This window comes from Ranitomeya imitator, chromosome 3 (genome assembly GCF_032444005.1).
Source record: "Ranitomeya imitator isolate aRanImi1 chromosome 3, aRanImi1.pri, whole genome shotgun sequence".
NCBI lineage: Eukaryota > Metazoa > Chordata > Amphibia > Anura > Dendrobatidae > Ranitomeya > Ranitomeya imitator.
The window spans coordinates 496211686-496226839 of record NC_091284.1 but is presented as its reverse complement, the minus strand read 5'-3'; the positions used below and the strand labels follow the sequence as shown (position 1 = coordinate 496226839).

General features: G+C 44.7%; 1 protein-coding gene across 1 annotated transcript in view; it reads right to left on the bottom strand.

Annotated features, from left to right (window-relative positions):
• MRPS9 (mitochondrial ribosomal protein S9) overlaps positions 1-15154 on the bottom strand; it is a 141675-nt gene that overhangs the window by 42379 nt on the left and 84142 nt on the right. The window contains exon 5 of the mRNA XM_069757635.1: positions 11719-11798. Within this exon, the coding sequence (XP_069613736.1) occupies positions 11719-11798 (80 nt within the window). The remainder of the gene's footprint in view (positions 1-11718; positions 11799-15154) is intronic.

The window sequence follows — 15154 nt, the reverse complement described above, 5'->3', positions numbered from 1 at the left end:
TCGCCGCGCTCAGAATTGCCCGATCTATCAAATAAAAAAAAGTATTAACCTGATCGCTAAACAGCATAGCGGGAAAAAAACTCGAAACGCCAGAATTACGTTTTTTTGGTCGCCGCGACATTGCATTAAAATGCAATAACGGGCGATCAAAAGAACGTATCTGCACCGAAATGCTATCATTAAAAACGTCATCTCGGCACGCAAAAAATAAGCCCTCAACCGACCCCAGATCACGAAAAATGGAGACGCTACGAGTATCGGAAAATGGCGCAATTTTTTTTTTTTTTTTAGCAAAGTTTGGAATTTTTTTTCACCACTTAGATAAAAAATAACCTAGTCATGTTTGGTGTCTATGAACTCGTAATGACCTGGAGAATCATAATGGCAGGTCATTTTTAGCATTTAGTGAACCTAGCAAAAAAGCCAAACAAAAAACCAATGTGGGATTGCACTTTTTTTGCAATTTCACCGCACTTGGAATTTTTTTCCCGTTTTCTAGTACACGACATGCTAAAACCAATGATGTCGTTCAAAAGTACAACTCGTCCCGCAAAAAATAAGCCCTCACATGGCCAAATTGACGGAAAAATAAAAAAGTTATGGCTCTGGGAAGGAGGGGAGCGAAAAACGAACACGGAAAAACGAAAAATCCCCCGGTCATGAAGGGGTTAACCCCTGGCACACCGCGATCAAAGATGATCGCGATGTGCCGGCGGTGCAGGGAAGCACCGCGCAGGGAGGGGGCTCCCTGCGGGCTTCCCTGAGACCCCCGGAGCAACGCGATGTGATCGCGTTGCTGCGAGGGTCTCACCTCCCTCCCTGCTCCCTCCAGCCCCGGATCCAAGATGGCCGCGGATCCGGGTCCTGCAGGGAGGGAGGTGGCTTCACAGAGCCTGCTCAGAGCAGGCACTGTGAAGCCTGCAGCGCTGCATATCAGATCAGTGATCTGACAGAGTGCTGTGCAAACTGTCAGATCACTGATCTGTGATGTCCCCCCCGGGACAAAGTAAAAAAGTAAAAAAAATTTTTTCCAAATGTGTAAAAAAAATAAAAAAAATATTCCAAAATAATGAAAAAAAAAAAATATATTATTCCCATAAATACATTTCTTCATCTAAATAAAAAAAAAAAAAACAATAAAAGTACACATATTTAGTATCGCCGCGTCCGTAACGACCCGTCCTATAAAACTGTCCCACTAGTTAACCCCTTCAGTAAACACCGTAAGAAAAAAAAAAAAACGAGGCAAAAAACAACGCTTTATTATCATACCGCCGAACAAAAAGTGGAATAACACGCGATCAAAAGGTCAGATATAAATAACCATGGTACCGCTGAAAGCGTCATATTGTCCCGCAAAAAAAGAGCCGCCATACAGCATCATCAGCAAAAAAATAAAAAAGTTATAGTCATGAGAATAAAGCGATGCAAAAATAATTATTTTTTCTGTAAAATAGTTTTTATCGTATAAAAGCGCCAAACCATAAAAAAATGATATAAATGAGGTATCGCTGTAATCGTACTGACCCGAAGAATAAAACTGATTTATCAATTTTACCAAACGCGGAACGGTATAAACGCCTCCCCCAATAGAAATTCATGAATAGCTGGCTTTTGGTCATTCTTCCTCACAAAAATCGGAATAAAAAGCGATCAAAAAATGTCACGTGCCCAAAAATGTTTTCAATAAAAACGTCAACTCGTCCCGCAAAAAACAAGACCTCACATGACTCTGTGGACCAAAATATGGAAAAATTATAGCTCTCAAAATGTGGTATTGAAAAAATATTTTTTGCAATAAAAAGGGTCTTTCAGTGTGTGACGGCTGCCAATCATAAAAATCCGCTAAAAAACTCGCTATAAAAGTAAATCAAACCCCCCTTCATCACCCCCTTAGTTAGGGAAAAATAAAAAAAAATGTATTTATTTCCATTTTCCCATTAGGGCTAGGGTTAGGGCTAGGGTTAGGGCTAGGGCTAGGGTTAGGGCTAGGGCTAGGGTTAGGGCTAGGGCTAGGGTTAGGGTTAGGGCTAGGGTTAGGGCTAGGGTTAGGGCTAGGGTTGGGGCTACAGTTATGGTTGGGGCTAAAGTTAGGGTTAGGGTTTAGATTACATTTACAGTTGGGAATAGGGTTGGGATTAGGGTTAGGGGTGTGTCAGGGTTAGAGGTGTGGTTAGGGTTACCGTTGGAATTAGGGTTAGGGGTGTGTTTAGATTAGGGTTTCAGTTATAATTGGGGGGTTTCCACTGTTTCGGCACATCAGGGGCTCTCCAAACACGACATGGCGTCCGATCTCAATTCCAGCCAATTCTGCGTTGAAAAAGTAAAACAGTGCTCCTTCCCTTCCGAGCTCTCCTGTGTGCCCAAACAGGGGTTTACCCCAACATATGGGGTATCAGCGTACTCAGGACAAATTGGACAACAAGATTTAGGGTCCAATTTCTCCTGCTAACCTTGGAAAAATACAAAACTGGGGGCTAAAATATAATTTTTGTGGAAAAAAAAATATTTTTTATTTGCATGGCTCTGCGTTATAAACTGTAGTGAAATACTTGGGGGTTCAAAGCTCTCACAACACATCAAGATGAGTTCCTTAGGGGGTCTACTTTCCAAAATGGTGTCACTTGTGGGGGGTTTCTACTGTTTAGGTACATTAGGGGCTCTGCAAACGCAATGTGACGCCTGCAGACCATTCCATCTAAGTCTGCATTCCAAATGGCGCTCCTTCCCTTCCGAACCCTCCCATGCGCCCAAACGGTGGTTCCCCCCCACATATGGGGTATCAGCGTACTCAGGACAAATTGGACAACAACTTTTGGGGTCCAATTTCTCCTGTTACCCTAGGGAAAATACAAAACTGGGGGCTAAAAAATAATTTTTGTGGGAAAAAAATTTTGTTTTATTTTTATGGCTCTGCATTATAAACTTCTGTGAAGCCCTTGGTGGGTCAAAGTGCTCACCACACATCCAGATAAGTTCCTTAGGGGGTCTACTTTCCAAAATGGTGTCACTTGTGGGGGGTTTCAATGTTTAGGCACATCAGTGGCTCTCCAAACGCAACATGGCGTCCCATCTCAATTCCTGTCAATTTTGCATTGAAAAGTCAAACGGCGCTCCTTCCCTTCCGAGCTCTCCCATGCGCCCAAACAGTGGTTTACTGCCACATATGGGGTATCAGCGTACTCGGGACAAATTGGACAACAACTTTTGAGGTCCAATTTCTTCTCTTACCCTTGGAAAAATAAAAAATTGGGGGCAAAAATATAATTTTTGTGAAAAAATATGATTTTTTATTTTTACAGTTCTGCATTATAAACTTCTGTGAAGCACTTGGTGGGTCAAAGTGCTCACCACACATCCAGATAAGTTCCTTAGGGGGTCTACTTTCCAAAATGGTGTCACTTGTGGGGGGTTTCAATGTTTAGGCACATCAGTGGCTCTCCAAACGCAACATGGCGTCCCATCTCAATTCCTGTCAATTTTGCATTGAAAAGTCAAATAGCGCTCCTTCCCTTCCGAGCTCTCCCATCCGCCCAAACAGTGGTTTACTGCCACATATGGGGTATCAGCGTACTCAGGACAAATTGGACAACAACTTTTTGGGTCCAATTTCTCCTGTTACCCTTGGTAAAATAAAACAAATTGGAGCTGAAGTAAATTTTTTGTGTAAAAAAGTTAAATGTTCATTTTTATTTAAACATTCCAAAAATTCCTATTAAACACCTGAAGGGTTAATAAACTTCTTGAATGTGGTTTTGAGCACCTTGAGGGGTGCAGTTTTTAGAATGGTGTCACACTTGGGCAATTTCTATCATATAGACCCCTCAAAATGACTTCAAATGAGACGTGGTCCCTAAAAAAAAAATGGTGTTGTAAAAATGAGAAATTGCTGGTCAACTTTTAACCCTTATGACTCCCTAACAAAAAAAAAAATTGGTTCCAAAATTATGCTGATGTAAAGGAGACATGTGGGAAATGTTACTTATTAAGTATTTTGTGTGATATATCTCTGTGATTTAATTGCATAAAAATTCAAAGTTTAAAAATTGCGAAATTTTCAAAATTTTCGCCAAATTTCCGTTTTTTTCACAAATAAACGCAGGTACTATCAAAGAAATTTTACCACTATCATGAAGTACAATATGTCACGAGAAAACAATGTCAGAATCACCAGGATCCGTTGAAGCGTTTCGGAGTTATAACCTCATAAAGGGACAGTGGTCAGAATTGTAAAAATTGGCCTGGTCATTGACGTGCAAACCACCCTTGGGGGTAAAGGGGTTAATATAACGAGTTGAAGCAAATGCTGTGCCTCAGTTGCTCACTATTGACCAGGCAATACTGCCTGGCCAAGAACAGAGTGCTTTGAAGAGACCGGGGTTTTAAAATGTAGTCAGTGTACAGCTTGTATAACAGTGTACATTTAGTGTGCCCTCCAAATAAAGCAATGCAGCAATTCATGACTAAACAGCTGGCAGCAAAAATCAGTTCACCCCCTAAGTGAAAATGGCAAAATTGTGCCCAATTAGCTATTTTCCATCTCCGGTGCCATGTTGTGACTCCTTAGTGTTGTAAGTTGTCAGGCATGAATGGGGAGCAAAAGTGTAAAATTTGATGTATCGCTCTCACAATCTCTCATACTGGTCACTGGAAGTTCAACATGGCCCCTCATGGTAAAGAACGCTCTGAGGACCTGAAAGAAGAATTGCTGCTGTACATAAAGATGGCGCAGGCTATAATAAGATTGCAGACACCCTGATACTGACCTGCAGCACGATGGCCAAGACTAAATAGCGGTATAACAAGACAGGTTCAACACGGAACTGGCCCCGCCATGGTCGAACAAAAGCTGAGCGCACATGTTCAGCGTCAGATCCAGAGGCTGTCTTTTCAAAATAGTCATGAGTACTGTCAACATTGCTGCAGAGGTTAAAGGGGTAGGTGGGTCTGCCTGCAGGGATCAGACCATACGCCACACACGGCAGCAAATTGGTCTGCATAGTTGTCCTGAAGGAAGCCTCTTCTAAAGATGATGCACAAGAAAGCCCACAAACAGTTTGCTGAAGACAAGCAGACTAAAGGCCCCTTCACATTAAGCGACGCTGCAGCGATACCGACAACGATCCGGATCGCTGCAGTGTCGCTGTTTGGTCGCTGGAGAGCTGTCACACAGACAGCTCTCCAGCGACCAACGATCCCGAAGTCCCCGGGTAACCAGGGTAAACATCGGGTTACTAAGCGCAGGGCCGCGCTTAGTAACCCGATGTTTACCCTGGTTACCAGCGTAAAAGTAAAAAAAAAAACACTACCTACTTACCTACCGCTGTCTGTCCCCGGCGCTCAGCTTCTCTGCACTCCTCTGCACTGGCTGTGAGCACAGCGGCCGGAAAGCAGAGCGGTGACGTCACCGCTCTGCTTTCCGGCTGACCGACGCTCACAGCCAGAGCAGAGAAGCACAGCGCCGGGGACAGACAGCGGTAGGTAAGTATGTAGTGTTTGTTTTTTTTACTTTCACGCTGGTAACCAGGGTAAACATCGGGTTACTAAGCGTGGCCCTGCGCTTAGTTACCCGATGTTTACCCTGGTTACCAGTGAAGACATCGCTGGATCGGTGTCACACACGCCGATCCAGCGATGTCCACGGGAGATCCAGCGACGAAATAAAGTTCTGGACTTTGTTCAGCGACCAACGATCTCCCAGCAGGGGCCTGATCGTTGGTCGCTGTCACACATAACGATTTCCTTAACGATATCGTTGCTACGTCACAAAAAGCAACGATATCGTTAACGATATCGTTATGTGTGAAGGTACCTTAAGGACATGGACCACTGAAGACCAAGATAAACATATTTGGTTCATATGGTGTCAAGCGTGTGTAGCAGCAACCAGGTGAGTATTACAAAGGGTAGTGTGTCTTGCCTACAGTCAAGCATGGTGGTGGTGGAGTGTCATGGTTTGGGGCTGCACGAGTGTTTCCAGCTGTGAGAAGCTACAGTTCATTGAGGGAACCATGAATGTCAACATGTGCTATGACATACTGAAGCAGAGCATGATCCCCTCTCTTCGAAAACTGGACAACAGTAAAGAAACTGAAGGTTTCTTCAGAAGGTGGAGGAGTGCAAGGTCTCCAACATCCACCAGCTCCGTGATGTCGTCATGGAGGATTCCAGTGACAACATGTGAAGTTCTAGTGTACTACATGCCCAAGAGTTAAAAGGACACTGTCACCTGAATTTGGAGGGAACAATCTTCAGCCATGGAGGCGGGGTTTTTGGGTGTTTGATTCACCCTTTCCTTACCTGCTGGCTGCATGCTGGCTGCAATATTGGATTGAAGTTCATTCTCTGTCCTCCATAGTACACCCCTTGCGCAAGGCAATCTTGCTTTGTGCAGGCATGTACTACGGAGGACAGAGAATGAACTTCAATCCAATATTGCAGCCAGCATGCAGCCAGCGGGTAAGGAAAGGGTGAATCAAACACCCAAAAACCCCGCCTCCATGGCTGAAGATTGTTCCCTCCAAATTCAGGTGACCGTGTCTCTTTAAGGCAGTGCTTGAAAATAATGGTGGCCACACAAAATACTGACACTTTGAGCACAATTTGGCCATTAGACATTAGTTTAGACATTAATAGCTCTGTTGAGTAATTTAGAGGACACACCAAATTTACACTTTTTTATAAGCTGTACACTGACTACTTAACATTGTATCAAAGTGTCATATCTTCAGAGTTGTCTGGCCTTGTGATACAAGTCTGCAGTCACTATGTGACTGACAGACTTCTCCGATGCCACCACCGGGAGCGACGGCCATGTGACTGCAAGCATGTGATTTGCAGACTTACAGCCCAATTCTGACTAGGCATGTCTGACCTTACTCCATGCATTGATTGAGCGAGGCCGCGTACAGCTAATTGGCATGTGACCACATGCATGAAATTCGCTTAAAGTGACTGCATACTTGTATGCTAAGGTTATGTGTGCACGTTGAGTATTTGCTTGCAAAATTTCTGCATCGCTTAGCAGCAAAAACGCATGTTTTTGCAGCAGTTTTGTATGCGTTTTTTGCATGTGTTTTTGTACAGCAATGAATACTTTTTTGAGCTAAAGATATTTTTTAAAATTTGTTTTGTGATGTAATTTCTTGGTTCAACACCTTTTTCATTCTGATGCAGTGGCACCAGGGTAATGGGATTAGGGCTTGGTATCAGCAGCTGTCGCTGATACCAAGCCCAAGTTTAGTAATGAAGAAGTGTTAGCCAGACACCCTCATTACCAAACTGGTAAGTAAAAAGTTAAACAAAAACACACAAACATTCACTGTCACCAGCCTATGTAGGAGCATTAACAAAATGAAACTACATAGGCTGTAACCAAACAGCAACTCTTAATTTTGACAAAAAAAAAATAAAAAAAAATTGTGTTGGCTCCTACACAATTTTCATAACCAGCAGAGAGAAAGCCAACGGCTGATGTTATATTTCTTGGAAGGAGCTAATAGACATAAAGGTTCCCAGGCTATTAATATCAACTCACAGCTGTTTGTTTATTTTTTACTGACTAGTTTACAAGGGAACCCTGTAAAAGAATTGACGTAGATTCCCTCTATAACAATCTAAACAGCAACAGCTAGGTAGACATCTATTGGATATTGGCCCCCTCCCAAACTAAAAACCATCAGCTCTCAGCCGCCCCAGATATGGCGCATCCATAATATGCGCCAATTCTGGCATTTAGCCTCATTCTTCCCACTTGCCTTGGTGCGGTGGCAAGAGGGTTGATAGTTGGGGGGTTGATGTCACCTTTGCATTGTCAGGTGACATCAAGCCCAGAGATTAGTAATTGAGAGGAGTCTATAAGACACCCACATTACTAACTCCATTGTCATATTATGAGAAAACACACACCCAGTCCTTTATTTGAAATAATGATACAGACTCCTTTACAGAATCTAAATTAACCATACTCATGAACAGTAAGAGATACCGCGCTACAAGTGACCGAGACCTAACTTAAAATAAATAGGTGTGCATAGATAAGACCATAATAGACCTTCCTAATGCAGTGTAGATAAGGTAAGCCCGCTTAGCCTGGGTATACAGTGTGGGGTATATAGTACTCCAGTCTACCTACGGAATACACCTACTGATATGGTAACTACTATGACATAAACTGATGCCACAGCAGTGAATAGTGCCTGCTAAGTAGCAGATACGCTCACCTGCCCGACATATGGAGGTGCGTGTGAATTGTTCGACGGCTAGTCTCTCTGCAGAGAACCGTAAAGCTGTTGAATAGTTTTCTATTCCCTTGACAGATTGGGCACAGTATCTGTCTGATATACCGGCAGCACTTGTGGGACCTCTATTTTATGTTTAGGTATAGCGCCAGTGTATTTTATTATTCATAAACCATACTCATGTCATCGCCCACTAGACTGAAGCCAATGTCTCATGTAAATGAATTAAAATAAAAAATATTCCTCACCTGTCCGCAGAGAAGAAGATAATCCATAATGTCCCACAACGATACTGATGACTTTGAGAGCAGTCACTGATGTAACTGCTATCAAGAACAGTCGGCTACACACTGACACAGGAGCGTGTAATCATACCTGCAGCGTGTAGTGCTGAGCAGTCATGAGAGAGGTTCACACGACTTCATCAGCTGATGAGTCCCATTGATCTCACTTACGGCACCACCGCTGCGTGGTGATGCCTGCTATCATTGTTATCAGTGACATCAGACATAAACCTGATGGGAGTGTAGTCTCATCAGCCGATGCCTGCTGACCTACAGTGAGCCTCTTACCGCGGGTCACAGTCTCCGCTGTGGTGTCATGCTGACATCTGACAGCATAACCCCGCAGAGCTCCAATGACCATAAAGATCTACTGGCGGTAACGTTACCGCCGATCAGAATCGCTGCAACGGTGTTTCACACGCTGCCACACAGATGAGAAAACACCATAGGAAGTCCCGTAAAAACGCAAGCAAAATTCAGCAGATCTGCAAATATATTTATACCTGCGTTTTTGCTGCGGATTTCACTGACTCAATTGAAGCCAATGGGTGAAAAGCGCTAAAAATCCACACAAAAAATGCATTGCAAATACTAAATGGAAAATTACTGACCATGTGACCAGCACGTCAGAATTCTCATTTTAATTAGCTGGCATAAGGATTCCGTAATTATTTTTGGCCCATTTCTGCACAGAAAAACCGCTGCAAAAGCGCATCGTGTGCACACAGCCCGAGGCTGGACAAACCTTTTAAAAGAAACCCAAGGAATCAAACACCATTAACTTGCAAACATAACTCTAATAGCATTACAATGCTGCCTGACCCCCTTACTGAAAGTGTGGCTCCTGGGAGAAAATTAACTTTATTCCATCGGGGGGTCATAGGGGCATGACCCGAGCGGCTTCAGTCACCCCTTAGTATACAGTGAGCAGTGGATGTAAGCATGCCCCAGGGCTTTCACTGACAGCTCGCTCTGCACAGATGAATTGCAGGGCGAGCTGTCAAAGTACCAGGGTGCGCTTACACCTGCCGCTCACAATACTGTACAATGTGCCGATGTGCGCTTACACCTGCCGCTCACAATATTGTACAATGTGCCGGTGTGCGCTTACAACTGCCGCTCACAATACTGCGAGCTGTGACTGAAGCCGCTTCAAGTACACCTCTAACTCAAGCGTCGGTGGCTCTCGAAGGAATAGAGTTCATCTTTTCCTAGCATCGTAATGCCATTAAACCTACAGATTAACCTCACTTCTGCAGGCTTAGAGCATTTGGGGAAATTACCTTTTTATCTATCTCCTATAGGAACGAATGGGAGTTACAGAATCATTGTAGCACATTCTTTTCTAAGGGACTTATGAAGATAGTGTTGCTAGCTGTCGAAACGCCACCTTTGATGGTCAGAGCTGGATCGAGTTATTCCTGTGTCCGGCATAATAGGCAGAGATGGAAATAACCCTTTAACTGAAGTATAATAATAATAATAACATTATAGGGGGAAATAATCGAATATCTCACCCATGGAAGTTAGTATACAGGTTAGATGTGCAACATGTGCACAAAGTCCATTCTCTATGGAGTTTTTTTTACAACTAGAACCAGAGCACCAGTCCTTTTCGGACAGTGGTTTTAAGCAATGTTTTAGCCCGGCAAACTGCACGTTGTATTGGTTTATGCATTTGTTTGTCCTTGTATACTTATACTTGTGAATTAAAAGCACCACCCTCAAAAGTAGGCGTTACAGGGTTGAAAGTGTTAGTCCTTCATCCATAGAGACTGCGTAAAGATGCAAGAGAATAATTAGTTTAACACACCGTAACCTATATGAACCTACATTAAAACCTGTCGGAATTCTCCAAGAACAGATGCAGATTATAAAAGCAGGAGAACCACAAGTGTTCTTACAATGCGGCAGATTTTGGAGTAGTGGCGTATTATGCACCATTCATTAACAAGGTGCCTGCTCCATATAGTCCAAATCTGCGGCTATATCTGCCCCAAAATGTGATAGTGAATTCAGAGTAAATTCAGCAAGAAGTCAGGTATACAGAAGTAATAAGAATATGTGGCACCCCTAGGGGTATTTGCCACAAAAATAGTTACTGACACTAAACACAAATATTAAGATAGCAAAACTGCACTACCACCTCCGGCCAGAAGGGGGAGCTCCAGAGACTCCCCTTAATCCATTCTGGTCTGAGAGAAGAAATGGCAGTTGGGCTAAGGAGCTGAAAGTGAGAGGTCATACAGTTGAATCTCTAACAGCCCTGTGACTGTTACCAGGCCTAAATCACCGGCCTGAGGAGAAGAGGGATAGAGAAAAAGGACATTGTGAGAACCGGGTAGCATTAATCACTACCCAGAACAGGCGCAAAGACGGATACCGGATCCGTGGCTGTATTCATTACATATAATACAGCAACCGGAAAAACGTGAGGTGATATCAGCTTCACTAGGGTCGGACGCAGCAACAGACACAGAGTTCAGCGGTACTCCTGGAGGGGGTAAGCCGATAAAAGGACTCGGGTTGCCCGTCGAACCAGGACCCGGAGGGGACAGATTGGGCCGGCAGCCAGTTCACATACAGCAGCAGGGCCACACAGATATTGCGTACAATAAGAGGCGAAGACCCCGGCAGGGTCAAAGTAACTCAGAGTTCCCATACAGACTCCGGTGACAGGACTGGTTGTAAATCCTTTTTTGTTAAAGTAAACTGGTTAAACGTTTCAGTGCCTCAGTCTTTCATTTGGACAATAGCCATCTATCCGGGATTGGGATCATCACCGCTGGGAGAACCTGCTGCTGATCAAGTAAGTGCCTGTTCCCTCACGATACCCTTTACACTGTGCATTGCCTGAGGCCACAGCACCGGGTCAAGCCACCCGTGACACCCCCCTCAAGAGACAGACCCCATTGGTCCGGTGCTGGGTACCCCGGTCTCTTGGGCGTCACAAATACATTGTACCGCTCTATGTATGCCAAACAGGTCACCCACGTAGCCCCCCGTCCACCGAGTGATGAGAAGTCTCCGGCCAATATCACCATGTAATCGTCCTACTAAGCTTTTCATGGTATTTATCTATTGTCTTGGAAGTAAAAAGGAAAGGCCCAGAGTCAATTTGATGGAGTCCCCGGTGTGATTTAGTGCTTTGGCTCGCAGTTCTCACAATTTATCATGGCACATAAGATACTCACGTGCAGTAATGAGTAATAGGCCTGCTTGCCAGTGTAAAAGAGAAAGTGGAACGGACGCTTGTCTTCTCCCCACTGAATAGCTGTTGGAGAAAAAAAAATGTACATTAAAGACATTGACTAAACAGAGGTGTTAATTAGTCAGGTTATTTACAGACGTAGCTTACCCCAATTATTATATTCAATTATTGGAAGTGGAAGACAATGGTGAAAGGGGTCCTACATTTTATTTATTTATTACATGTACGGCTTCTTAAGCCCCCATACACACTGGACTAACGAGGGGTGCGGACAATAGTCTAATGTTTACGGGTGTGCCGGGCAATCCCTTGTTGGGAGAGTTAAGGACAGATTTTGGAGGGCTGATCCTTTACTTCCCTGAATGTAAGCAGCAGACAGAGGCCTGGAAGAGGACACAGGAGCACATGGCAGATCAGGCACCGGTGTATCAGAGAGACCCATCTAATAGCCCCAAATTAGTGCTAAGGAAACATTTGGTGGAGTGGAGGACCACAGGTTCTAATATTAGAGGCACCGGGTGGATTTATCTATGAGACCACTATGTGTATGTTAGTACACCTTGTGTATCACTGCCGGCTACACTATGCTATGTAGTCTAGCACCATAATGATGTATATTGGGCGGCATACAATTTATACAATGACAATCTGTAGCTAACCTATTGCATACAGGCCCATCATCAGAGGGATCAATGAGAAACATTTCCCAGAACAAACAAGAAAAGGATCACAAGGAAAAATGGAAGTCTGTTGGGGCAGCACTGTGCGCAATAAGGTCCTGCATAGATCTGTATTATCTGAGGCTATGGCGCTCCTCCACTCATCTCTGCCCTTTACCGTCAACAACGCCATGGTCAAAACAGAAAGGAATGCCCCCTTGTAATGCCCCCACTTCAATGTGCATGGCTTGCAAAGCTGGATACAGCCCATGGATGGGCATCCAGAAAAACAGAAGACCCTTGATGAGATCGGATCAGATGGGACACTTAGGCTGGGTTCACATTGCGCCAGTGGGTGTCCGCTAACGGAATCCGTCACACGGTGAAATTGGCGCAATTAACGCCATGCAACGGATCCGCCAGCGCACCCATTGACCGCAATGCGCCAACGGATCGCTAACGCATGCCATTTTTGGCATGCGTCAGCGATGTCCCGTTATTTTCGGACGGACCTCGAACGCTGCTTGCAGCGTTCAGGGTCCGTTCTTCGATAGCGCAGATCAGGCATCTGCGCTAGCGGGATCGCCTTACGCAATCCCTTTTTGGACATTGCGTTAGCGCATTCCGTTAGCGTATCCGCTAAACGGATTGCACTAACGCAATGTGAACCTTGCCTTATCTGTGGATTTTTTACTATTACTGTGGAGGTGATTTGTTAAAATCTATGTTAAAAATCCACAAACAATCCTTGCAGAGATTAAGGGCCTGTCTACACTGTGCATCCAGGGGTTCTGTCTAATTCCCCTTAAAAATGGGTTTCATGACATTAACCCCTGAAGGAGCCATGAACTGCAATGAACTCTGCGCTTTTTGTTTTCTTTTTTTAAAGCGTCCATGTTTTCAAGTGGGCAAAAAAACACATTTTTGTGCCAATCAAACATGAGAGATCTTCAGACAAAGAATTCACTTGAACAGCGCTTGTATGACAGCAGCCTATGGCTCTCTGCTGTGGGAGGGGTCTGATTCTCATTTTTAAAGAGACTCCGTCAGCAGGCTTTGCCACCTAATCAGAGAGCAGCATGATTTAGAGAAAGACCAGATTCCAGCAATGTGTCACTTTCTTGGCCGCTTGCTGTAGTTTTGATAAAACACTTAGCAGGAGATTATCACTAGAGGGCTAGTATACCTGCTGCCATGCAGTTCTCCATATTCATGAGCTCTGTATAACCCCACCCACGACTGACATCTTACTGCACAGAGAGCAGCCACTCAGTGGTAAGGGGGAGATTATACAGACCTCAGTACTTAGAGAGCAGTTTCATCTGCAGCAGATAAAACAGTGATTTTATAAAAACAGCAGCGAGTGGTTTATTGCTGGAATCAGGGTCTCTTCCACTACGTTATATTACTTTTAGATGGGGTAGCCAAAATCTGTTGAGAGATTTGCTTTAAAGGTATTAAGACTTAATTGCTGAGCACTGCAGAAACGCAGTGTGAACAGAGCCTTCTCTGTCGTGCGTTTATTAGCTCCTCAGCATGTCACTGTAGGCTGCGGATTTTCCCATGAGTTATATCCCAGCACTGCATACAGAGAAAACACAAAATCCATAAGAAATCCACATGTAACTCTCTGGTGGAGCTTCAAACAAGTGATCTCTGGAGGCCCTACTGGCCCCATATGTATCAGCCAACAGCTAATGGTAAGAGGAAGTGAGGAAAAAATAAAGACATTAAGGCGTTTGCCCTTTTTTCTACTTAAATGCATATATTTCAGGTTAAAAATCATTTCTTAAAACTGGTTTCTTTATAAATGGAAAATGGTAGACAATTTGTAGTGTTTATTTCTCTGCACATTCAACTTTTATGTGGTCTGTGGCCATAAATCAGTTGAGAAAGGGGCGTGGCCTAGCGAGCGATGTGAGCGGACGTGCGACGGGTCTCTCTCCCCGCACCGCTCCTAAGTTCTTACCTTTGAAGGCGTCGCCGAGCGCCGAAAACCGGACGGAGACGCTCCGCAAGACCCCTGGGCACGGGGGAGAGGGCCGGAGGCAGGGAGAGGAGTAAAGCGGCGATGCCGCGCCGAAAACAGTCGGCGCCCGTGACTGGCGCGAAAATCCAAGATGGCGCCGTGGCAGAGGAGGAGGCGGCCAGAGCCAGTACTGAATACCGCCGGAGGCTGGAGGTAATCGCCCGGCTGGAAAGGTTTGCTCGAACGGAGGAGGGGGGTGCCCTGCTGCTGGGCCCAGAAGGGCTGGAAGAGAGGGAACCCCTGCAGAGGCAGAAGAGATGGGGGGGAAGATACCCTCAGTGTGGTGGAGGAGCAGCTTTCTCCAGGGAGGATGCAGGAGATGCATGGTGCAAATAACATGACACCTGCCGCCAGCCCAGTACAGGCTAAGGACTCTGAGGGTGCGCAGCAATCAAATGTGGGGGACCCTACACTGCAGGACATTTTCTCAGTCGTTATACACTGTAAATCTGCCCTGGCCGCACTGAATCTAAGAGTGGACGATTTAACAGTTGAAATGAAGTCCCTTAATTCTGCTATGCGTAAAGTGGAGAAAAGAGTGGAGGTGGTGGAGGAGCGCGTGGGCAGTGTGGAGGATCAGACAAATGAACTGTAAAAAGAGAAAAGAGATACATTCAGCGCATTGCGGAACTGGAATTTAAAACAGATGACCTGGAAAACTGTTCCCGAAGGAACAATCTAAGAATAATTGGGGTGCCGGAGAAGGTGGAGGGGAATAATCCTGCTGAATA